This window comes from Ochotona curzoniae, unplaced genomic scaffold (assembly GCF_017591425.1).
Source record: "Ochotona curzoniae isolate NIBS_2020 unplaced genomic scaffold, NIBS_Ocur_1.0 contig_3498, whole genome shotgun sequence".
NCBI classification, from domain to species: Eukaryota; Metazoa; Chordata; class Mammalia; order Lagomorpha; family Ochotonidae; genus Ochotona; species Ochotona curzoniae.
In genome coordinates this window covers 19,364,029-19,389,784 of record NW_024465885.1, presented here as the reverse complement: position 1 = coordinate 19,389,784, position 25,756 = coordinate 19,364,029, and the positions used below count along the sequence as shown (strand labels likewise).

Below are 25,756 nucleotides of genomic sequence, written 5' to 3'. Positions count from 1 at the left end.
AGCCCCGGGCGCAGAGCTCACCGGACCCTCGCTGCACCGTTCAGCAACCGCATCTAGTGCCGGGACGACTCACACCTGTCCTCCGATCCCGGGGGGCCACGGACTCAAAATTCCCTTGAGGGAAGAACGAAGAAGGCGAAGCGAGGCTTATCTCTGACCGCGCTTAGCACAAAAGCCCCTCAGCGTTCACCACGCTCCTCGACCCGCGAAAAGGTCGAGGGGTTCCAGGAAGAGACCCCCGGAAAGCTGGAGGAATGGGCAGCCGCTGAAGTGAGGGCAGCGGCGCGGCCTCAGCGTCTCAGTGCGCAGGCGCCAGCCGCAGAGCGCGCAGGCGCCGCCTAGAAGTGACTTCTCCAAAAAGTGTCTTAGTTCCCGGTCACCTGAGCGCCGGGCGACGCGGCTGCGGGAGCTCCGGCCGTCCACGCCCTCCGCAGGTCCTGCCGGACAAACCTACGCCGCTCCTTCCGGGTGTCCAGTCCGCCACTGCGAACCCTTCAAGGCTCTGTCTTTCTCCTCCTCTTGTTTGGCAGGCACAGACCGAACCGGGCCGAGCCGGGCCGCCGGGGCGCGGTCCCTGACCATGGCGTCCCTCTTCAAGAAGAAGACGGTGGATGGTGAGTTCGCGGCCGGGCTCTGCGTCTCCTCGGCTGCGGCCCGGGGGGCGGGGCTGGGGCTGGTGGCCCCACAGGTGACCGGCCTCGCTGCGTCACTTCTCCCGTGACTGTCCTCTCCGTGACCGCCGTGGGCAGCCCGGCTTCCCCCACACCCCACGCTCGTGATGGCTGTAGTTAGTACCCTTAGTGCTTCCGGGAGGCTGTGCCGCCCACCCCTGCGTGTATCGGAATGGGCGATTTAGCACGTTTCCCGTTGCCATCCTCTGTGCGATGTGTCTGACCTTCGGTTTGGAGATGAACTTGTTGAAGATTTCCAAGCCGGAAGCCTAGGAGTGGGGGCGGGAGTTGCCACCTGCACTTGGGGTTTGGACCCGTTTGCCCAGTTGGGAACACCCCATCAGTAGAGCTGTGAGATGAGTGCTGCTACTGATAGATTCCACTGGAGAAGTAGTAGGAACCCCTGGGGAATGTCTGGGTTTAATGTTCCTAATGGATTTTCTCCATTCTGATTTTCTTTGGCTAACTAAAAAAAAAAAAAAAAAAGATGTTATGGATATTATCCACAGCAGAAGCTTAAATGTTACTGATACCTGCATTGTTTCAGATCTGTAACTCCATATCATAGCGGGGGGGGGGAGGGGGAGCAAATGCTCTGGAATGCCTAAGTTTTGTTTATAGGCAATGCTTCTATGTTTACATAACTATGGCTGGTCTTGGTCTTTTCAGTGCCTGGTACCAGTGAAATAAATCGATTCAAGTTATTTACAAATCGTGTTGAGTATAGGTTCTAGGTTGTTGCTTGTTCAGGCAAATAATCACTTCTTTGTAAGAGTCTCAGCCACAAAAGGAGAGACTGTGATTGGTACCGAGTGTCAAGTCCAGGCCCAGGCTTACCTCCTGCATTCCTTTGTGTAGACTAGTCCAATGCTAGCAAAATTATTTTGGGGAGGATAACAAAGACGTGCTGTTTGCCCAGCCACTTTACCTTTCACTAGAGCACATGCCATTTCACCCCTCATTTATCCCAAGGCAGTTTTGCTTACTCTCAATGGCTGCAATTTGGGGAGGGTGGGCTTTATTGGCTTTTTATTTATTGAGAGGTCCCATTTACAAAACCTGCATGGCCACCAGCTTAGTGTGTGATCTCATGTGAGATGGGTTGTTTGTTTTTCCTGAGAATGCTGTTTGATCATTGACACTTTTTCTCAGCGTTTCAGTACCCCAATTCTGATCTGCAGTTATTTTATAGTACTTCCAAGGTGCTGTAAAATACTTTTTGCTAGAGTTGAGGTAGTTGAGAATTTTTCTTTGCATTTTACATGTGAAAATTTATTAAAACAAGGGGAAGTTGATTTGAGCTCTTTTACAGTTTTGTTATAAAGTGATTATTATTTTTTTAACATTGAACGTAACAGCCTGTTTTCTTTGCTTGGAGTCTGTTAAATATTTTCGAAAGCATAAATCTCAGTGCTTCCTGGGGCTGTTGGAAATCTAGGGACTGTTGTACAAAACTGAATTGTACAGAGCCAGAAGCAAACACAGGAGCTCAGCGAGTTAATTCCTCCAAGAAATTCTCTCCTTACTGAATATACGAATTTGTGAGAAAAAAAACAAGTCTTAAGGATTTTTTTCCAGGAACTCTACCACTGAACTGTAATTTGTATGTGCCATTTTCTAGTATAAATTTGTATATCGTGTTCTTTCCTACAGCTAGCCAACTTGCATGCTTGCTGTTTTCTTCAATTACCTTGTCAGTTTCAATCATAATCACATCTTAATTACAGATCTGTATTTTCATTGTTTTGATATAGAGCTCCACTGATGTTTTTACTCCTTGTTTTATTAAAAGGTAGGATTTCTGTTTGTTTCAAGGGTAACAACATTGTTCTTAAAAGTAATGAGGCTATATATTATGAAATTTAATGTATTTTCATGCATTTCTCTCGGATTCTTGGATGTGTTGATCATAAGATCTTTTACTGTATGCAGATTTTTTTATCTGTTCCAGCCATAATGAAATTCTAATATATGAGAATAAGGAAAATATATAACTGCTTGTAGATCTGGGGAATAATTGAATCTTTCTGTCTCTTTGGACTAGCTGGAAGAGTTATACACTGTATCACTAAAGAATAGCATGGGTGTAAAGTAAAAAGGGAGACAACATTACAGCACTTGTTACTATTCCAGTTCTGTTTAATTCATTTTTGACATAAAGATGAACAAGTCTCTGTAGGGTATACTTTTTTCCAGAAATTAATGAGAGGTGTACGTCATACATTGAGCAGATTCCTGGATTTGAGATTACAGTTGAGTACTTGTTTTTCCTTTTACTGACGTGTAGGATACATGTGTTCATACAGTGTAGTGTGTTTATCTAGGTTCTTCAACATCCCCCTGCTCAATCTCCCCTTCCCCAATGTGAAGTAATACATGAAGCTAATTATGAACCTGTAAATCAGGATTCCATCAGGACTTGTCATCAATGCATAACTAAACCTGCCTCTTGAAAATGAAGTGCTTTAAGCACTATCAGTGAAGACCGATTTGAGACCCTATTCTAAGCTAGCACAGGGCTAAGCACTGTATATGTAATGGTATTTAATTGCCATACATCCTATGAGGTAACTACTGTTATTATCCCCATTTTATAGATAAGGAACTTAATCGACAAGACTAAGTAGCTTATCCAAGACTTCAGAGCCCCTGAGCATCAGATGCAGAACCTGATGTGCTAGCATTGTTTTCTTGTCGGTGATCAGTCCTCGGGTACCTTGGCTTTGCTGCTTCTGTGAAGTGGATCAAATTCTCAACTTTTGATATGCATCTTGTGCTGTCTGCCTTTATGAAGATGTACTGATGTGTCCTATTTTATTTCTTTGATTCTCTGATACCCTCCACTCTGTTACATACTTCATGGTATCTTGTTTAGATCAAAAGTGAATTCTAGAGGCAGACATTTTAGCCTCTCATTTAAGACACTGATTAAGTTGCTATGTCCATACCAGAAGGCCTAGATTGGCTTCCCAGCTCTGGCTCTTAACTCAAGCTTTCTGTTAAAGAACACCCTGGGAGGCAGCAGTACTGCAATTCTAGAACCAACAGAGTCAAGTGGAAACTCTTTCATAATATATGTGTGACTCTGATCTAGCCCTTTCCAAATCTGTGGGCTTTTGACTGCCAGCTGCACTGTTCTTTTCATTAGTTTGGACTTTTTCTCTGGCATATCTTTTTGCTAATAATGCATTAATACCTTGAATTCAATTTGTTGTTTCCTTTTCTCTGGGTAGCATGAATTATCCGGTTATTTGCTTGCTCCAGGAAAGTTTCTCTGGTGACACCTCAAAGTTTGTTGAATATGTCAACACAAAATTGTGTTCCTGTTTTAGCATCTATAGCTTCTCAGTTGTCTTATGTGAAATCAAAGCTGAATCTTCCCACTTTCAAAGCTGTGTAATATTATCTTAAGTCTTTTCTACATGTTGTGTTTACAGAGTTTTGTAGTCATTGGTCATAATTTAAATCTTAACTGAGTAATTGTGTCTAATATCTAAAAGTTGTGTTTCTAGTTTCCAGATTGTAAAAAGATCTACATTCACATTATTAGCACACACTATCAATTTAGAATACATTTAGTGATAAATTGAGGGACTATATAGATGGAAGGGGAAATGACATTTCTTACAGTTTATCTTAGTTTATGGAGGTCTGTGTCAACTGAAATAAAAATGTTCATTATAAACATTAGTGTAAGGTTTATTTAGGGTAGAATGTGAGTGACCTAGGTCCAGGAGACAAAAGCCCGATGACTTTCAAGTGAGTTGTGTGTTGTTTTTTTTTTTAAGATTTATTTATTTTTATTGGAAAGGCAGATATACAGAGAGGAAGAAAGACAGAGGAAGATCTTCTGTTGGATAGTTCATTCCCCAAGGGTCCTCATCTGGTGGAGCTGAGCCAATCCAAAGCCAGGAGCCAGGAGCTTCTTCCAGATCTCCCACATGGCTGCATGGATCCTAAGGCTTTGGGCCATCCTTGACTGCTTTCCCAGGCCACAGGCAGAGAGCTGAATGGGAAGTGGGGCTGCAGGGATTTGGGAACCAGCACTCATTTGGGATCCTGGTGCATTCAAGGCAAGGACTTTAGCTACCGCACTGGGCCCTCGATTGAGTTTTGTGGAGTATACCAAATTGTCAGAATCTGTGTGTTCTATGACTGTAACCTTTCATTGATCATCGTACAATCAGCATGCATTGGGTTGGCCTGACAAAGGTCAGCTCTATTTAGCAAGATCAAATTTCTCACAGGTAGAAGATTGCTTTCTTTGGAACTTGAATGATGTGTTTACAGAGACAGGGAAGATATAACTCTGAGAAGGAGCTACTAATTACATTCAGGGAAATCTCTTGGAATAGTGAATGAATAGATTTGAATACAGAAATACAAAGAATTATTCAAGGTTTATCCAATAACTAAGACACGATGCACTGTATATCCACAGCGAATAGACCTTGTGGGTTTGATTGATAGCTTTTTCCATCCACTCTTCAGATATGTCTTGTAGGTGTTTCTTTTAAATGCTTTGCAGATTTATTAGGTTGAATTTGTTCTCATTCATGTGTGCTAATTTTCCAGAGCTAAGAATCTGTGAAATTTTCACCAGCTGGAAATATATCTTTTCTCAAGAGATGAGTTGTCATTCCTCATTTCAAGATATGTTAAGAAGAAATAAAATCTCATTATATGAACATGGTTCTTTTTAGATACATCTTGTCCTACAGAGTAAAAGACAGCATTCTCATGGTGTTCTAATGTTATTCACATCTTTTTTTGCATGCTGTGTATCCATTTAGTGCACATTGTTTTCAGTGTTTTAAAACCCACATTTTGTGTTTCTTTTTGACATCAACATTCTTGGCACATCAAAGGAACATAATGGAATGTGGACTGCAGTCCACTTTCTGAGCAGTATTCCTTTTAAGAACAGGTATTTCTGGAGGGACATCCCTTCTCTCTGGACTGCCACATCCTCAGCATGACACCAAGTCATGTGATGCTTAGTTCTCTAAGGTAAAAATGCCCTGGGACAGTTTCCTGGATTGTAGCTGTGATCCTGTTGCCTTGGTGTTTGAGAATCAAATGACACCCCAAGGTCAGCTGACAGGTTTCCTCTCAGGACCTTCTTTCACCTCTTGTAACCCTTACATTTTAATCATACACTTGAATAATTCCTTGTGGATTGAGTGGCTGTAGGACTTACTATTAGGAAAGCACGGATGTCTATCTCATTGCTATTTCTTCTGCTGCTGTGGGATTGCCCCCGGTTTCTCCTTAGTATTTTGCCTCTTCCTTTCAAACAGGTCCTGCTGAGTTTTTCATGTTTTAGCTTGACTCTAAAATATATTGATGCCCCTGGCTGTATGTAAAGTTGTTGTCCGTTCTGCCTTCCATAGCTGTATATGTATACACATATATACTCTTTAATTACTATTAAATTTGATTTGTTTAAGCTGATAATATTCTCTAGGTTGCTGATAAGCCATTTGCAAAAGCCTGAGAAACAAATTTTGGTTTTCATAATCAAACTTGCTCTTCTTATTACTCTCATTGTCACTTTCATTCTCCTTCCACTAGATCTGGTTCTCAGAACAGGTACAATCTGGGAATGGTATCTTTTGACACCTCAGCCTTGAACTTGTAATATTCCAGAGCAATTTGTCGCCATCAGTGTAAGAAGGTGGCACCTCCCTTGAAGCCATGTTCACGTTCTAGTTTCTTATTTGTTAGTGAGCTCCATCAGCTCACTTTGACTCAAGTCACAACACTTTTCCTCTTTCTTTTTTAAGATTTCTTAATTAAGTCTAAAAGAGTTACAGAGAGGTCGGGAGAGACTCTCATCTTCTCTCTGCGGGATCACTCCCCAGAAGGCTGTGATGGCCAGTAATGGGCAAGGCTGAAACAAGGAGCCAGGGCCTTCCTTGAGGGTTCCCACATAGGTGCAAGAGTCCAAACGCTGAGGCCATCTGTTGTTGTTTTCTCAGGCCATTAGCAGGGAGCAGATTAGTAGAACAGACTGTAAATGAGGTGTCTATATGGAACGCTGATATTGCAGGTGGTGGCTTAACATGGTGTGCCCTGGTTCTAAGTGGACAACTTTCCTCGAAGAAGATCCTTCTCTGGAGATTTCTGTCCCAAAGCCAGTTAGTAGAGATGGAAAAGCAGGACCTAAGACCGTTTTGATAGATTGTATAATTACATTGACAAAAATGTTTTTCTGTTTTCTTTTTTCAAAGATTTATTTATTTGCATTTGAAAGGCAGATTTACATACAGAAGGAAAGAGAGAAAGATCTTTAATCTTCTGGTTAACGCCCCAAATGGTTGCAATTTCTGAAGCTCAGCCAATCAAATGCCAGGAGCTCTTCCAGGTCTCCACATGGGTGCAGGTACTCCAGGATTGGGCTGTCCTCTGCTGCCTTTCCAGGCCTTAGCAGGGAACTGAGTTGGAAGTCAAGCAGCTGAGACTGTGAACCAGTGCCATATGGGATGCCAGCACTTACTGATGAAGGATCGGCCTATTGAGTCACTGTGTCAGCCCACCAAAATTTTTTTTTAATCTTAAAAGAAACAGATTTGAAAGCAGAAAATATGATTTATTAGATTATAGAGTTTGATATGACCTAGTAGTAGAACAAATAATACGGTATGTTTATGATATAGTGGATGCTGTCATTGGACCAGGTTGAAAATTTTCCTAGATGGTGTGATATCCGCCAGAAGTCAGAAGTAACTGAACAGATGTGCAAACTTGGGACAGGCTATGTGCTTTGCTGCCAAAGTATCACACTTTAAACGGTGTTCCGCTGAAGTTAGTGAATGTCCATGTTAATACTCAATAATTACTCTTTGTATTTTGTTCTGATATTTGTAAATTTATGTAAATAAGCTAGATGCAACAAGGAGAGCCATAATTCAAGTTGGAGATCGGTTTCAAACTCCTGTAGCTGCACTGGACTAAAAGGGAAACTGTATTTATCAGCTTTTCTTTAGTACAACAAGATAGCCATGATTAGCTGCAAGTCCAGGGGAGATGATTCAGGCTCTGATGAAGGTGCCATGGTAGGGTGGCACACGTGCAGAGGAGGGGGTCCCATGGCGTGCTCAGGTTCACAGAGCAGGTGGATCCACACCCAGGCTTAATGACGGCCTCTTGTGAAAGCTCAGGTAGTCATATACAGAACCTGCCTTCCCAGGACATGTGTGCAATGGCCCACAGCACCTTGAACCCCTGCTCCTGAAGCTTTCACTACTTCCGATGCTACCACTGTGAGTACCAGATGTCTAACACACTGGCCTCTGAGGGACACTCAGCATTAAGACTATAACAGAGAATCTTTGTTTTGTTTTGGTTTTTGACTTTTTTTTTTAAGTAGATAAGTCTTAATTCAGAACCAAAGAATGCAAAGCCTTTTAGTCTTTTTGTCTTCTTAAATTCGAAGCTTGAGCCTATGGTCTTATCACTTTAGTGTAGACATGGGTGTTTCTGTCCATGGGAGGAGCCTGAAGGTTTGAGGTAAGCTTTTCATGCTGGATGTTGAAATGGCTTACGTGGCATTCTCTAAGTGTTATACTGAAAACTGGTAAGGAGAGAGTGGTGGTTGTGGCAACCTTGTGGTCATTTTGTGCCTTAATGAATTGTAACAAAGACCATGCCAAAATCATACCCATGCACTTTTGACATGTTCAGAATTTGAAGTATTCTGTTACCATTTATTATGAAGCACCTCACAGCATAGTGCTAGAGCAAGGAAAATTCAATACCTAGCACTTATGTCTAAGGAAAGAAGTAGAGAGGGGCTAGTCTTGTGGCTTAGCATACTAATCCTGTGCCTGTAGTGCCATTGTCCCATGTGGGCTCTGGTTCTGTTCCTGGCTGCTCCATTTCCGATCTAGCTCCCTGCTGGTGGCCTCCTGGCAGAGGACAGCACAAGTCATTGGACTCCTGCACCCGTGTGGGAGACCCTGAAGAAGCTCCTGACTCCTGGCTTCAGATCAGCTAAATTCTAGTTATGGCCATTTGGGGAGTGAACCAGCAGATGGAAGATATCTTTGTCCCTGTCTCTATCTCTTCTTTCTGTAAATGTACTGTTCAAAGTATAAAAATATAAATAAAGAAATAAAGAGAAAGGAAGGAAGGAAGGAAGGAAAGAAGGAAGGGAGGGAAGGGAAAGGAAGGGAATGAAAGGAAAGAGATAGATGGAAGGAGGGAGGGAGGGAAAAGAGGAAAGAATGGAGGAAGAAAGGAAAGGGAGGAAGGGAAGAAGTATAGGATTGGAGGAGAAGCAGAGAATGAATAGGATCCAGAGACTCCTGTTCTGCAAGATGTTAAGAGCGCCTTGCACATGTTTGTCATTGCCTTTATTCCAACTGAAAAGAGGGGAGAGCAAGTGGTAAGGGAATTCAGTGTTCTATGTTTCCACTGTAGAAAAATATATATTGTGTTGTTGCTCAGATTTTACACACACACACACTATGTTTGTGATCCCTAACATCACTGCTCTTTGATGGTATTCAGCATAAAATAAGGTAAATAGACAAATAAATGTAGCTTCTATTTTTAAAGAACTTGCAGTCTTGGAACAAAAATCAGACTGACTAAAAATTAAGGCCAATGTAAAATAAACGTGATTGAAGAAACATTAAAAGTGTACAGTACCATGCACATTATTCTTTCTGAATTATATGGAAGATTAAATAGTGAAATGTGATGTTAAAATAGGGATTGTTAAAAAAATAATTAAAGGGTCATTTGTTTGTTTTATGGAATATTACCATTATATGAAAATATGTTTTACTATCTTTTGCTACTTACCATAATATGTTTTAAAGTGTTATGATTGTGTTTTAGTGCATAACATTAGCTGCTCTGAGTTTATAGCTTAGAACTGTTTAAATATTAATAGATCTATTAACAACTAGGAGGCTGTGGAATATGCAGCAGTTAATTTTCTTTATTTTTCCTTTTATGATATACGGTGTCAGGCTACATGTAGTGACATAAAATTTTAAAAAGTGAAGCCAAGCTATTTTTATTAAGTTACATCTTTTTGTTGAAGTCATATGTCATAATTTTGTTTTGCAACCAAGATGGATGTATAGTTTGAAATCTGAATCTTGAGCACTAGTTAGTTCTCTAAGAATTCAGTTTAACTCCAAAGGCAATAATCTTATGTTAGAGCAGATGCTGTAAGTTCAAACCTCAGTGCCATAGTACTGCCTCCGTTTCAGATGCCATGCCCAACAAGTGCCAGATTGCCGCTGGTACTTCTGACTCACTAGGTATTCCTACAACTCCTTCTTCAGGGTTGATAATTATCCAGGGCAACTTTTAGAACTCAGAAAATGCTTTGCTTGCTGTAAAAGGTGTAGTTCAGGAATACCCAAATGGAAGATGCCTCAGTGTGTGGAGATAGAGTCGGGTGGCACAGTTTGTACACTGACTTACTGCACTACTTTCTGAGCAAACCTCTGTGTTCACTCACTAGGGCACTCTCAGGATCTCTGTTTAAAAAATGTTTATAACCCATTGTCCAGCACTGCTCTTCCCTTGAGGCCTGACCTTGAGATGTGCTTTAGAGTCCCATCTTGAGGTGACCAACTTCATCCTATAGGGGTGATCAACATCCCTGTCCCCTGAATCTCGTTCATATATGCTCAGGAGTGGTCGAAAAAGACTTGTTGAAGTAACAATACACATTCCTGTCATTCAGGAAATGACAAACCTTTTAGTCCCTCTGTTCCAGGAAACTGCAACAAAAACCAAATTTATATTTTCAATTATGCTACCCTAGACATTAGAAAATGTATGTGTTAATAAAATTCTGTTATCTTAACAGTCGTGCTTTTAGCATCTGCTGTGCACCTGTGTTAATTATCTGGTTAAAATTTAACTTACTGCTTTGGTTTGAATACAGGTTTTTTTTTTTTTCTTCCAAAACTTACATTGAAATTTGATTGTATTGGGAGATAGGGACCCTTAAGATCAGATTACATAAACACAAAGAACTAATGCCTTTTGTGTATCTTCTCTAACACTATTTATTTATTTATTTTTACTAAAAAGGCAAACTTGAAGTGAGTAAGAGACACAACACACGCACAAAGAGAAAGAGAGACAGAGAAACAGAAGTATTCCGTTTGCTGGTTCACTCCCCTGATGACTGAGGCTAAGCCAATCTGAAGTCGGCAGCATGGAGCTTCTTTCAGATCTCTCACATGGGTTCAGGAGCCCAAGGCCTTAAGCCATCCTCTGCTTTCCCAGGTCATAAGCTGGGAGCTACATCGGAAGTGGATGGGACATGAACCAGTATCTGTATGGGTTGGCAGTACTGCAGCAGGAGGATTAGCGTGTTACACCACTGTGCTGGGCTGGCGATTCATGTATCTTCATTGCTGATGTGTTTAATCAAGCCCTTTGACAATTTTTAAATGGGATTGTCTTTTGTTCTTGAGTTGTAAAAATACCTTCTATCTTCTGAATACCAGAGTCATCACATATATAACTTGCAGTATTTTCTCCCTTTCTGTATATTGTCTTTTCCCTTGATTATGTTCTTTGATGTGGTGGAATGTGTAATTTTCAAGCAGTTACTCCTATATATTTGTCAGGGCCCCTCATTATGGCATAGTCCATCAAGCTTCCACATGTACCACTGACATCCCATATGGTGCTGATTCAAGTCACAGCTGCTCCACTTCTGATCCAGCTTCCTGCTAATGGCCTAAGAAAAGAATAAAGCTCAAGTACTTCAGCCCCTGCACCCGTGTGTGAGACCCCCCTGAAGCACCTGCTCCTTGCTTTAACCTGGCCCTGTGCTGGCACTGCAGACATTAGGGAAGTGAACCAACAGATGGGAAGTCTCTCCTTGTCTCCCTCTCTCTGTACATTGATTTAGTGTTATGAAGATCACTGATTCAAGACCTGGAGTGTTTGCGTACAAATTTGGGATTACTATTTAGCTGCTAGTGTGACCTAGGTCCATCAGACCTGGGGTAATCCTTTAGCTCTTCAAAAGGGAGCACTGAAGAATCCAATGCGTTAAGAGAAATTAGAAAGACATTATAATTGATTGGGTACCAGTGGATGTTTTACATATTGTTTACTCATTTAAAATTCATTCTTCATGAATAGTAATACAATGAGTTAGACTTAGCATGTCAACTTTTTTTACAAGATACAATATCTTAATATCTTGTGTATCTGTGTAATTATCAAATATCAGAGGTGGGATTCCAACTTTGATCTGCCTCATTGGAATGGTTACTCTTGTTATGACTTACTGTAGGAAAAAGTATTTAGTAAATATATGATCTGTGTGTGAGAGAGATGTACTGCATTAAACATTATTAATTATTACTAATCAATCGATGATAGTAATCAGTTCCTTAAGATATGTTGTATAATGATTTAATGTTTACGTTTGGTTAAACCTTCAACTACAGGCGTATCTAACAAAATTCCATCTTCTGTCTGTTCTTCATATAGTTATAATGCAAGTTTTAATATTTAGCAATTTAATGTTAAACTGAAAGAAAATTTTTTGCATCTATATAATTCTGCTTCTTTTTTTTGATCTTGGGAGCTTTAAGTCTAATATTTTAAAGTATGTTAAAATTGTACAACTCATTAATTTGGGTTCTTTTGTAATTTTCTCAGATGTAATAAAGGAACAGAATCGAGAATTACGAGGGACGCAGAGAGCTATAGTCAGAGACCGAGCAGCTTTAGAGAAACAAGAGAAACAGCTGGTAAGTAGAACATTACATTTCAGTGTAACTTTTCAAACAAATTTGGAAATTATTGCAGTAATTAGCTAACTAGCAAAAAGGCACATGACAGGTGGTAAGTAATTTGCTTGACTAAAACATGGCATTTAATGCCTTCCTGTGTTTTCTGCTTACCTTTCTTTATTGTGTCAGCCTGCTGACTTTTATTGGGATTCTTTTGGTGTATTATGCTGATTATGGGACCAAATTATTCTTCAGGCTGCATACCTCATAAACGCCTACAAGGAAATATTGCATAAAACAGAACCGACTTCTTACTTTGAAGCATAGATAAAATAATCATGGGAAATGAGAGAGTAGCAAAATATAATCACATGAATTGTTGGGTGTCTTGCTTCGCATTTAAAGATAGTGTCTAAGACAGCGGATTTGCTTTTGTTTTTCTTGTTAGACTACCCTGACTTATCTTTAAACGTTTATGTTATCTTTTAAATGTATGGTGAGGCATATTGGCAAGCCAGCATATAACATGTTTAAGTGTAATGTGTTTAAGTGTGTACATGTGTATTAACTCGTGGAATCGTCCCTGTAGTCAAATGGGCATTTCCACCACCCCCAGAGGTTGCCTTATGCTCTTGGGGTGCCTTCTACCAAACCCTTCTTGTCCCTCCTCTGCCCAGTGAATCAAATACTGATGACACTGTAAATTAGTTTATATTTCTCGAATTTTGTATTAGATTGTGAAATATGAACTTTTAAAAGTGTAATATCTTTTGCCTGGTGTATTTATTTTTAGGTTACCCTGTATTATCATATGTACTAATATTAATTTTTATTAGTGATTATCATTCCATGTGTGGATGTTTCATGGCTTGTTTCGCCATTTACCAACAAGTGAATTTTTTTATATTGCTTCAGATTTTGTTCAGTTGAAAATAAGTAGTCTTTCTGTGAATGTGTTTTATTGGGTCTATTTTTTATTGTTATTGTTAGTTTCCATGATCCTTCTCCACTTTTCCCTTCTTCCTTCCCCTCTCTCTCACAGCACTATTTTTTCCCATATTATTTCCAACAGCGGAGTCCTTCCGCAACAGTTGTAAGTCCAACATCCTGCTGTTTATGTGTATCATGGCATTGTAGGTATAGGCAGTGGTAGAAAAGCTAGTATTATATTGTCAAAGTATATTTAGCAGTTTCATTGGGAGTCCTCCTTTCATTCAGGAGTAAAGCTGCATGCTGTAACATATCTTCCTTCCTGATGTGCTACTCTCAATTGTACAGTTCATCCCTGAGAATGTATGTGTATACATGTTTACATATATATCTGTTTGTTTTGTGTTATCCTGAGAATGAGATTGTCGGTTTGTAGGGTAACTACGTGTTAAAGTGTTTGAGAAAGTGCTAAGCAAATCCCAAAGTAGCTGTAATGTTTTCTCCTGCTGGCGACAGTTGTTCTACATATTGATTCGATGGGCTTTACTTTTAGCCATTTCTAGTGACCTTTCGGTCGTTTTAAACCATATTTCCCACATCACTATTGATATTGAGAATCTTTAAGCACCTGTTTGAAGTTTGCATATCTTATCTGCTAAAGTGTCTATTCAAATATTTCAGCCATTTTTTACACCAAGATATTCAGTTTTAACAGTTTCTTATGTAGTATGAATAGAATTGCTATCTCCAATTCCCTGATCTCTTTCATTTTCTTAAGTGTCTTCTGAGGAACAAAAGGTTTTTCTTTCTTATGTGATCAAATATACTATATTACTATTTTCTCCTGTTTCTATAACTTTTACTGTCCTAAGAAACCTGTGTAACCTAAAAAAGGTCTAAGTGTTTTCTCTCATGTTGTTGTTTTTTCTTTCTTTTTCACGAAGCAATGGTATGTTGGTCTTGCACACATTTTGCTACATTTAATCTGATATATTTTATAGTTTTTAATGTCAAATTCAGGGCCCAGTATAGTAGTGGTTAAAGTCTTTGCCTTGAATGCTCCGGGATCACATATGGGTGCCGGTTCTAATCCCAGTGGCCCTGTTTCCCTTCCAGCTCCCTCCCTGCCTGTGGCCTGGGAAAGCAGTTGAGGATGGCCCAGTGCCATGGGACCATACACCCATATGGGAGACCTGGGGAAGGCTCCTGGCTCCTGGCTTCGGATTGGCACAATTCTGGCCATTGCAGTCACCTAGGGAGTGAACTATCAGTTGGAAGATCTTCTTCTCTATCTCTCCTCCTCTCTGTATATCTGCCTTTCCAAAAAAAATAAATAAATAAATCTTAAAGAGTAAATTCAATTTCTAATTTTTATTGCTAATATATGTCACATTTTTGTATTTTCTTCTTAAACCCTATAACCTGTAAACTTCCTAAACTCATTTATTACTGTAATCTGTTCTGCAGACTCCATGAGATGTTTTAGAAGATCATGTCATCATGAATAAATGAAACTTAGTGTCTGTCTTTCTAATCTTCCAAATGTTCTAGGGGTAGGTGTTTTGGCTAAGCGGGTTAGACTCATGCTTGGTACATCTAAGTCCCGTGTAAATGCTGGGTGCTCATCAAATGAATATCTTCTTGCAGCACCTACTTTGTATCTCACTCCAAGAGTTGTTCTGTGATACATACACATGTATTTAGGATTGTTCTGACTTAATTAGGTTGAGATTCCTTGGTTCTTTTTCATTTCTGACAATAGTTCTTATTTTCTTAGTCTCAAATTTATTTGACTTGAATTTCATACAGCCACTCCAGATTCTCAGATTTTGATAAATATGTATATAAAGTAGTTTAATAATGTTTGCCATTCTTTTACCTATATTTGTTTTTATGCTGAGTGTTGATTTGTACAGGTAGTACATTATTAGGATTGATTTATTACATAATCTGACAATTTGCTATCAATGGATATAGCATATGGAGCATTTCACTTAAATAATTATATTAACTTTAATTCTACCACCATTTTCATTTCTTGTCCTCTTCTGTTTATCAATACTGACTTTTAGATGGATTTTTTTAAAGATTTACTTACATTAATCGGAAAAGCAGATTTACAGAGAGAGACAATGATCTTCAATCTACTGCTTCATTCCCTAAATGGCTGCAGTGGCAGGAGCTGAGTTGTTGTGAAGCCGAGAGCCAGGAGCCTCCACTAGGTCTCCCATGCAGGTGCAGGATCGCAAGGCTTTGAGCCATCTTCTGCTGCTTTCTCAGGATATAAGCAAGGACCTGGATTGGAACTTGAGTAGCTAGAACATAAACTGGTGGCTATATGGGATCACGGTGCTTGCAAGGTGAGGATTTAACCAACTGAGCCATGTCACCTGGATCTGGATGGATTTTTTTCCCTTTCTGGGGACTAACATATTTGCATGGTGGGTAAAGCAACTGCCTACAGTGCCAGCATCCCCTAGAGTTTCAGGTTTGATTCCTAGCTGTTCCACTTATGATCCTGCTCCCTGCTAAATGCACCCAGGAAAGCAGTGAAAGATGGCCGTAGTACTTGGTCCTCTGACCCACAGAGTGGGGCTAGGAAGAAGCTCCTTTCTCCTGGCTGGTGCCAGTATTTGCAAGCACTAGCAAATGGAAGCCTCGCTTTCTCTCCCTCTCTGTATAACTCTGCCTTTCAAGTAAATAAGTAAATAAGTAAATGTTTAGACTTTTTTCTCTGGATTTTTTTTTTCTTCTGAGTTCTATCTTAGAGACATGCTTTATTTATGCAGATAAAAGTAATAGTTTATTTTCTGTGTAAATATGTGGAAAACATTGTCACAAATTAGTCTCATGATCATGGAGACTACATATTATTGATATAACATCTATTCATCTGTAATGAACTCTTGAGAAATAGTCATCGGTTAACTCTCTCCTTTTGATTTTCCATTTTAGGAACTAGAAATTAAGAAAATGGCCAAGATTGGTAATAAAGATGCTTGTAGGGTTTTAGCCAAGCAACTTGTGCATCTACGGAAACAGAAAACAAGAACTTTTGCTGTAAGTTCAAAAGTCACTTCTATGTCCACACAAACAAAAGTGATGAATTCCCAGATGAAGATGGCCGGAGCGATGTCTACTACAGCGAAAGTAAGTCAGGGCCTTTGGATTCACCACTTTACAGTTTTATTACAGATTCTTTATTTGTTTATTTGAATCAAATATAAAAGTACCTCCTGGTTATGTAAGTATGGTACAGAATCTGTCTTATTTTTATTGTAGTAGTTGTAGTACTAGATAAATCAAATAATTCTAGAATCTTTTGATGCTGCAATATAAAATTTCTTGCTTTTGGAAATTTTATTTCCAAAACTAAGCTTCTAAGTTTATTAATTTGAAATAAGCAGTGTTTGTCTTTTCCCTTAGATTTTCAAAAGGTTGAGCTGCTGCTTTTATTAACATGTTAAGTTCTAATTTGTGATAGAGTAGCCGTTTCCTCTTGATTCATTTTTTTTCTGAACATGTCAGAACACAACTTAGGTTGCAGGATTCATCAGTTAATGTTTTCTTAGGAATTATGCTTTACTTTTTTTCTACATATATATAATCACTTAATTATGATGTTTCAAAATGCATCTTTTGAAAATTTAATAAATAATGAGTGTTTTGTAGTATTTGAAACACTATGAATAATCCATAGAGATTTAAGGTAGAGATCCTGTTTTTACAGATACTGCAGTTCAGTTGGGTAGAGTTTAAGATCTACTAGAGTAGAAAGTTACCCCACTGTGCAAACTGTACCGCTGTATCGCCACCCGTGAGCTCACCACTCTTTGGATAAGAGATCCAAAAGACATTACAGAAGGCCAAAGTCTGAAAAAAACCTTATGAGGTGTTAGCTGTGGAGAAATTATGAAAAACTAAATGCAAAAAAGAAAACCATAGAGAAAGTACACACTTTGTCAGGAGAATTGTATGTGTATGTAAATCTTGTTTTTCATGGTTGTTAAGTTCTATGAGGTCGAAACACTGGAATTTGGATGACTTAACCATTGCTTCTAGGGGTGATACGGTTTTGTTTCTTTTGAGGATTCATGACAACATTTTATCAACCAGTCTATACAAAACCTTTTTCTTCTGTTTGAAAACACCATATTTGATCCATATTGGTGATTCATTAACATCTAGGTCACAAACAATAGCATGATATGTCAGCCTCAAGGAAATATATCTCACATTATGTCTTTTCTGCATTAGGCATATCATGCTTTCCTTCATTTAAGAATACTTGGTGACACACTGATAGTGACCAAAAAAAAAAAAAAAAATGACACTGAGCAGGTTCCCTGAAGAGGAAAATTGGCTGTAGTATCAAGGTTAAGAAGGAAGAGCATCATCTTGTTTGATTTCAGCTGGGAAAATTTATGTTGGGTTTCTTGGATTTTTTTTTTGTGTGTGTGTGTGCTCTTTGCCCATTCAATAATGAGCTTTGAAGCACTGCACATACTGATTTGAGAGTGTAGTATTTAGCAGGTGGGAAAATTCACAATGAATTAGAATCAACTCTCATTATTTTTATATTATAGTCATATGGAAGTGGAAAGCATCTATTTTACAAGTTAAGGAAGGATGTTTGGCCTCACAGCTAAGATGCTGAAAAAGGCATACATGTATAGAATTAACATACCTGCCTGGGTTGGATATTCAGCCCCAGCTCCTGACTACAGCTTCCTGCTGGCGGTGATGTTGACAGACAGTGGCAGTGGGCCATAATAATTGCTTCTCGCCACCCAGGAAGCAGATCTGAAAGGAGTTCCTAGCTGCCGGCATTGGTGTGGCCTAGTCCCAGGTGTTTTGGGCAATCAGAGAGTGAACCAGTGAATGAGAGCACTATGTGTACATGTGCATGTGCTTCAATTAAAACAATATATATTTATATTTATATTATATATGAGTATGCATATATGGATGAGCATATATAGATGGCCTAGCAGTTAAGAACATTTCTAAGGTACTGTTCCATATCAATGTGTCTGGAATTGATTCCCAGCTCCACCTCCCAAGCCCATCTTCCAGGATGCACCCTGGGAGGTGGCAGGTGTGTTGCTGTGTGATTGTGGGTCCCTATCAATCATATTGGAAACGGGGATTGAGTTCAGTTTGGGGAGGAACCAACTTGATGGGAATTCTGTCAGCTTATCTTTGTGTCTGATTACCTTTCTGTCTTTTTGTATCTTAAAGTTAAAAAAAACTAGAGAAATACATTCAGTGTAAGTTTTCTCCACTAATTCACTGTTGATGGAACTTAATGATTTTAAAGTGAAAAATACATAGTTAAAGCAAGAAACTTTTGTTTTTCTTTTTTGATTTTACAAATAGAAGTAAATATTTTTCTTTGACTTCAGGAAAAGATTGTGTGTGAAAATCACATACCCAGGCTGGCTATTTTAGAAAAGTAACTGAGGAAGGTTGCTCATTTATAGTTTACCACAAGGGGTAGGCTAAGGAAAGATGCCGCCTGTGGCCCTGCTGTGTACAGATATTCTCACTCACATTCTCTCTTGGATTGTGTGGAACCTTGTGACCCCAGAAAATATTTGTTTATATGCTTCAGTAAGAACCATAAAAATTATGAGCATGATGGGCCCAGCATTTTAGCCTAGTGCAACTGCCACGTCCCCTATAAGCGCCGGTTTGTGTCCTGGCTGTTCCATTTCCCATCCAGTTCCCTGCTTGTGGCCTGGGCAAGCAGTGGAGGACAACCCAGAGCCTTGGGACCCTGCATCCATGAGGGACAACTGGAAGAGGCTCTTGATTCCTCACATTAGATCAGGTCAGCTCTGGCCATTGTGGCCACTTGGGGAGTGAACCAGCAAATAGAAGGTCTTTCTAGGTCTCACTTTCCCTGTATATCTACCTTTCCAATAAAAATAAATAAATCTTTAAAAAATACATATGAAATGGAAAATAGCAGGAAAGAGCTTAACCTTCATGGACTTTAGTTCATTTATAGAACACTTAACAGGTTTTGCAGTTTATTGATAGAACAACACTTTTACCAGGTTTTTGCATAGTTTCCAAATTTAAGCTCTGGGTAAGACTGCTTGGGTTCAGATCTCACTTCATTCCATAGCAGTGTAACATTGTATAAATTATTCAGCCTTTGCATTCCTATGCTTTCCATTTGAATACTATAGAGAAAATGGTAGGCCTTTGTTCCTAAAACTTGTCCAGTTTCAATAGCATTTAGTGTGACATTAAGTGCTTAGACAGTGTGTGGCACAGAGATTTTTACAGACATTAGCTTCTTTTTATCGGCATGAGTATTAGAGTATAGTACAATAAGGGAAATAAAAGATTAGCTTACCTAGAGGGCAGTGATGCAAATCGAGACTGCCTAGTTAAGCGGAGTTCATGTGAAGATGTTAGGGCTCCTAGGCCACGCATGGTGTTGGGGCAGTGGAGTATCACTTGAAAATTTACTTGGCTGCAGCGAAGCACTGCATAGAGATTGAGAAAGGCTACATTGGCTTCCTACCCCTGGCACCAACACGCCTTTGCTGCGGTGTATTTTAACCTGCTGAGTTAACTATATAATAAATGCAAATATACACACAAGACAATATATAGTTAAAATGTATCATTTACAAAATAAATTATGTTCATAGTGAATAGAATTAATCTTTTAAAATGAAATAATTTTCAGTCCTAAACTGTATGAAAATTTTCACATTTTTAGAAAAATTTAGGGACTGGTATGGTAGCCTAGTGGCTAAAGTCCTCTCCTGCATGTGCCAGGATCCCATGTGGGTGCTGGGTTCATGTCCCGGCGGCGGCTTCACTTCCCTTCCAGCTCCCTACTGTGGCCTGAGAAACAGTTGAGAATAGCCCAAAGCCTTAAGACCCTGGACCCACGTGAGAGACCCAGCAGAAGCTCCTGGCTCCTGGCTTTGGATCAGCTCAGCTCCAGCCATTGTGGCCACTTAGGGAGTGAATTGAAGGATGGAAGATCTTTCTGTGTCTCTCCTTCTCTCTATGAATCTGACTTTCCAATAAAAATAAATACATTGTTAAAAATTTTGTTTATCGTTTTAAACCATGGTTAAATGCTTTTTAGATCAAATTTGTTTATTATATATTCTCTAATCCCTTTGTTAAAAATTTTAATGAATGTTTAAAAATTATTTTAAATTTAGATATTGCACACCATATAACAGGTGAATTAAATTTTCACATTTGAATAGGAATAAATTTTGTGTTGATAATGGTTCTTTCTGTGTTGTTTGTTCAGATGAGGTTTTTCATGTTGGTTTTTATTATGTAGATGTTAAACAAATGGCTTCCAAATAGGAGCTGATTTTTTTTCTAGAACACTTGGCAATTTTTATTTGATTGTGACAGGATGTGTAGCTTTTAAAAGTCTGTGCGTGTTTGGTGTGTTTACTTTGACTTTGTTCCGTAGTAAAGCTTCCATGATGTGTAGCTCATGTGCATCTTTTCATATATTAAAGACAATGCAAGCAGTTAACAAGAAGATGGATCCACAGAAGACATTACAAACAATGCAGAATTTCCAGAAGGAAAACATGAAAATGGAAATGACTGAAGAAATGAGTAAGTTTAATAAGCTGTAGTGAAATTTACAGCTTTCTCATTTTTTGAGTTAACCAAGGTGACTTGCTAGCAAGCTCGTTTTCTTATTCATGAAGATAGAAATGGTTAAATAAGAAATGATAAGGACAAGCTTGTAGGAAGACCCTTATGCCAAAGCTTCAGTGCATTTTCAAGTTGGTAATGTGTAAGGCACAGGATTCTATTAATGTTTAACTGAGGGAAAATTTATGTGTTATGCTTTGTTTCTGTTCCACATTAGTCTCAGCAATTTTGTTTTATTGATTCCTGCACCCAAAGCCGGTGTGAGTGAAGCACTTCTCACGGTTACAGTTTCAGAGCAATAATGACTCGTTCTTTACAAGATAGGTTTTCACTGAAGATGGACATATTGAAATTCCTCTCCCACCACCTAAACTAAAAATATTTAGTATTGTTTCTCTTTTTTGAATATAAAGTAATCGCAAGTTAGGTGGAAATATGGAAAATATAAAGAAAAACAGAACGTGTTAAATGATTATCCTGCCACAGTGTCCGGTGATGATGTGGGACATTTATGTCCTTTGTTTGCCCATTGTTTTATAAAAGTGCTTTTAAAGTGTCACCTGTACAGTGGTGAATCTTAACTTGTGTTTTAATAATATGAGTGTGGCAAGCATCTTTTCGGAAGTCTTTTTAAACAAAGCTTTAATATCATATAACATTTGTATACCCAAATTTATCACACTGTTCATGTTGTTCAACAGAATTGCTTCAAAATTTTCTTTGTACTTGATATTAGTTGGCATAATATGCTTATGTATTTGTTTGATCAAATGTTTTAAAAATACCTTTAGACTATTAACTAAGTTTGATAAAGTTTTTGTTTTTCTTCCCAAAAAGATTACACAAAAAAATTTCATTTCACTAAGAACAGAACTCTAACTCTGGTCAACAGTGAATTGTTGCTTATTTGTTAGAAGTTCCCATTATGGTTGTAAAAATAAATTTTATAATTTTTTTCAACTATGCAGGGACATGCCAGTTTACATAAACATATATATTGGTGTTTTACTTTAACAGCATTCAGTGTAAAAATAATATAAAAGTTCTTTAGATTTTACTATAAGCCTCTAGACTAAAAAATATGATTTTATTCCAGTTCCTCAAAACATTGTCAGTAGATTTTTAATGACTGGGAAAATTGCTATTTATATAATGACCATAGTATCAAGCAAAGCTATTACAGATGTGAGTGGATCTTATAGCAGAAATTAGTTTTTCATCATGCTGTGATTGAAAGTCAGTAGGTCCTCCTAAATCTATATTTCAGTACTCTACAAAAGAGCATGTTTTCATTGAAAACTAGATTCAGAGTGTAAGGTGACATACCTTTTTTCAAATTAGAATTCGTTGAATACAGTATTTACTTATTGACTATTTGAGAGGCAGAGAGACAAGGAGACAGTTACAGAGGTCCGTAACTCTTGTTTCTTCTGTAAATGTTCACGATGGCCAGGCTGAAGTGAGGCTGAACTCAGGAGCCGGGCACTCAATATCCCACATGTGTAGAAAGAATTCAGTTACAGGAACCGTCACCACTGCCTCCTGTGGCCTACACTGGCAGGAAGATGAAGTCCAGTTCTGCTATTGCTACCCAACACAGCGCACTCCCATGTGTGATGTTACTATCTTAACTCCTAGCCCAAACACTTGGTCCTACTTAGAATTTATGTTTTGTCATGTATCTCCTTGTTTTTTGTTCTGTTTTGTTTTGTTTTAATTCAAGTTTTGGAAGCAAGAATCTTGGGACCTAATCATATCTAATCATTTTCTTATGTATTTATCCAAAATAATATGTGTGAATCTGTGATTACACCTTCAGCTCTCCCTTTATTTGATTATTTTCTGCAACAGTTCTTCATTCAGATCTTTGTGAACTCTGAGCTGCATTTTCCAGCTCCCTTGTTCCTTCACTCTACAATCCAGATGACACACTGATAAGTTATTTTTCCAGAAGGTTACTTTTGAACATGTTGATAGGCTATTTCTGTGACTACCTACTCACCAAAAAGTGAATTGACAAATCGTAATTTAAAAAAAAAATCTGGTTAATTCCCTTTGACTCTCCTTCAAAGATGAATGGGCACTTTGATACTGACTGGAATTCACATATTTTTTTCATTATATTTCATCAAAAGTGAAGTTCCTTTTTTTTTCTCCATAAGCCTTTTTCAAAATCACTTTACACAGTTTGACTAAAATTGTCAAATCATGTGCATTGAAATCAGAGATCTTAAAATCGAGCCTTATGATTAATGTGAAGAATATAGAAATTAAGTTTACAGACAAAGCAGGCAGTGTGCTGGGATATCCCAAATTTACTCCGACATGTTTTATCCCCCTGTCCGCTACAAGGTCCAACTTTGAAAAATAATGTGTCTTATGAGGTTTGCCTGTCATTTTATGTTGAAGGATACATTTATGTTATAAACAGCAGTGTGTACCCTAGCCAGCCCCACACCTTACAAGACATTTTCCAAGGAGTCATGCCCCATTAGCGCATAGATCGTGGCTTGGTTACTCTAGTGACTCAAGTCAGCATCCTGCATGTCCTGCTGACTGGCTGCATAGACAAGGACTGTTTCCGTAGGAAGTCATTATTGTTTGTTAGGAAGCCCATTTTCAACTTGGCTACAAGGATATCCACTATTTCTGTCTGTCTTCCTCCAGTCATTTGGGGAAAAAAGATCATGGGGCTAGTTGCATGAATTTTGCCTCTTAGCCATCCATTCATTTTCAGTAAGCCAGTAGAAGAGTTCACTTTATTGCCTCACCGTGTGTTTGCTTATTGCTAGTCTCTCTGTATCGGGTAATTCCCATGCATCCTTCCAGAACTACTTCACTTGTTATTTGCTCCTGCTTAGGGATAATCTCTTCCCTCTTAAATTTTGTTATAATTTCTTTTTCCATTTACCACAGTCTTTTTTATTTTTGAAATATAAATAATTTAGGCTCTTCATTTTTATCTACACATTATTGTATTCATATTATATACAGACAATTATGCCTTTTTTTAATGTCTTATAAATTTACCAGTTAAGTAGCTCCCATCAAAAATCCAAATTTTGTGAAATCACAGCTTGTGAGCGTCATGTTGGTGCCCCAGATGGTTCAGATTTTTTGGATGATGGTTATTCACAGTTAAATGGGACATTATTCTTTGTGTAAGTTTCCTAAAGTGCTAAACCTTTGCTTTTGTTAGTATTGACCTGTACAGTGAAAGTAAATTTTAAAAGCTTGAAAATGTGATTATGAGTACAAAAAATAAATTGTCACCCAGTTATTAATAGCATATTTGATATTTGCATATTTCTTCTTGGTTAGGTTTAACAGTTTGGTGGGTACAGTTGCTAGAATTATATTTAAAAACCTTAAACTTGTAGCTACAGATTTCACCTAGTTCTTATTGACTAAAGATTGAATTATAGATCTTTTATTACAACATAATTCAGGTTGAAATGCATTCTTTCAGAATAAGGGGTTCAAAGATGTGCTTATTAATGAACTTTGCTGACATTTAAAAATGACTTTAGATGTTTGTTGATGTACCTACAGTTCCCCTCAGTAATATGCAAAATATATAGTGAAAGAAGGACTGCCTTCTAAAATGTAAAACCTAGCCTGAAATCTGGTTGAAAGTAACTGCTTTTGTTGTTCTCCTCCCCTCCCAAGTCAATGACACACTCGATGACATCTTTGATGGCTCTGATGATGAGGAAGAAAGTCAAGATATTGTGAACCAAGTTCTTGACGAAATTGGGATTGAAATCTCTGGAAAGGTAAGAATGTCTTGCCTCACTGGAGATAGCTCCTAGCACTTTTGTCACCTGACTATTCAACTTGGGCTTGCAATTAGCTGCATGTTTTTATCTTTGGTTTGGAAGTAAACTAAAGCTCTTTGAAAAGATTTAATTCTACCTTGTATGTTGAATAAAGCCATTTTCTTCTCTTTTTCTTTCTTTAATGTAGATGGCCAAAGCTCCATCAGCTGCACGAAGCTTACCATCCGCCTCTACTTCCAAGGCTACAATCTCCGATGAAGAGATTGAACGACAACTGAAAGCATTAGGAGTAGATTAGTTAAAAACACTTAAATTTCTTTTGCTTACTGAAAATTATTAAGTATAAACCAGGCACACACACACACACACACACACACACCATGAGTAAACAGTTATTTGCAACATGGCTATAATGCAATTTTTGCCAAAGAATGACAATGATGCAAAAATTGGAACAGTTTGAATCATACCTAGAACTACTCAGAAGTGATGATATATAAAATGTTGACTTGACTTCATTGCTGCATGGTATAGAGAAGGTACCTTCATTACTTAAGTGTCAATTTCTAGGTTCTACATCTTTTTACACTGAATAAGACAACAACAACAAAAAAAAAACCTCATTAAATGCCAGTAACACTAACTTAAAGACATGTAAAATATTAAAATTGATCATCAATTCTGTATCTGTTGCTTGTCTTTTGTAAACACTTACATGTTTTGACCATAGATGGTCCAGTTGCCAAATTATTTCTAAGGGATCTAAAAGAATGCTGTTTAAACATCTGTGTTAAACAAAATCAGTCATGAGCTTGCTTTTTCCTTTGCGAGTACGTTGAGATTGGTAAGTTTATCATGTTCCAGGATGCGCTTGGCACCTGCCTTAAATTGCACAAGCATTTTGTGCACATCTTTAGATTATTTAATGGGCAAAAAAGAATATATTTTACAATTGAGGCCTCCTACAAAAAATATTCAGGCTTTCCTTTGT

At 38.4% G+C, this 25,756-nt stretch overlaps 1 protein-coding gene across 2 annotated transcripts; it reads left to right on the top strand.

Moving 5' to 3' along the window:
• The first annotated feature begins 326 nt into the window (after window positions 1-326).
• CHMP2B (charged multivesicular body protein 2B) lies at window positions 327-25,347 on the top strand. 2 transcript variants are annotated; one of them, XM_040980620.1, is made up of 6 exons: window positions 347-614; window positions 12,327-12,418; window positions 16,286-16,480; window positions 20,842-20,944; window positions 24,656-24,762; window positions 24,953-25,347. In XM_040980620.1, the coding sequence occupies exons 1-6, from the start codon at window positions 581-583 to the stop codon at window positions 25,061-25,063; spliced, it is 642 nt and encodes a 213-aa protein (XP_040836554.1). In that variant the 5' UTR covers window positions 347-580; the 3' UTR covers window positions 25,064-25,347. The 2 variants fall into 2 exon arrangements, with proteins under 2 accessions (XP_040836555.1, XP_040836554.1); XM_040980621.1 differs by lacking the exon at window positions 12,327-12,418 and having other exon boundaries at window positions 327-614.
• Window positions 25,348-25,756: the final 409 nt, after the last annotated feature.

Bases quoted from the DNA above. Each gene is read 5' to 3' on its own strand.
- CHMP2B (XM_040980620.1), top strand. From the start codon at position 581: ATGGCGTCCCTCTTCAAGAAGAAGACGGTGGATG. The intron at 16,481-20,841 runs GTAAGTCAGGGC...CATATATTAAAG, and splicing joins CGATGTCTACTACAGCGAAA to ACAATGCAAGCAGTTAACAA. The intron at 20,945-24,655 runs GTAAGTTTAATA...TCCCCTCCCAAG, and splicing joins GGAAATGACTGAAGAAATGA to TCAATGACACACTCGATGAC.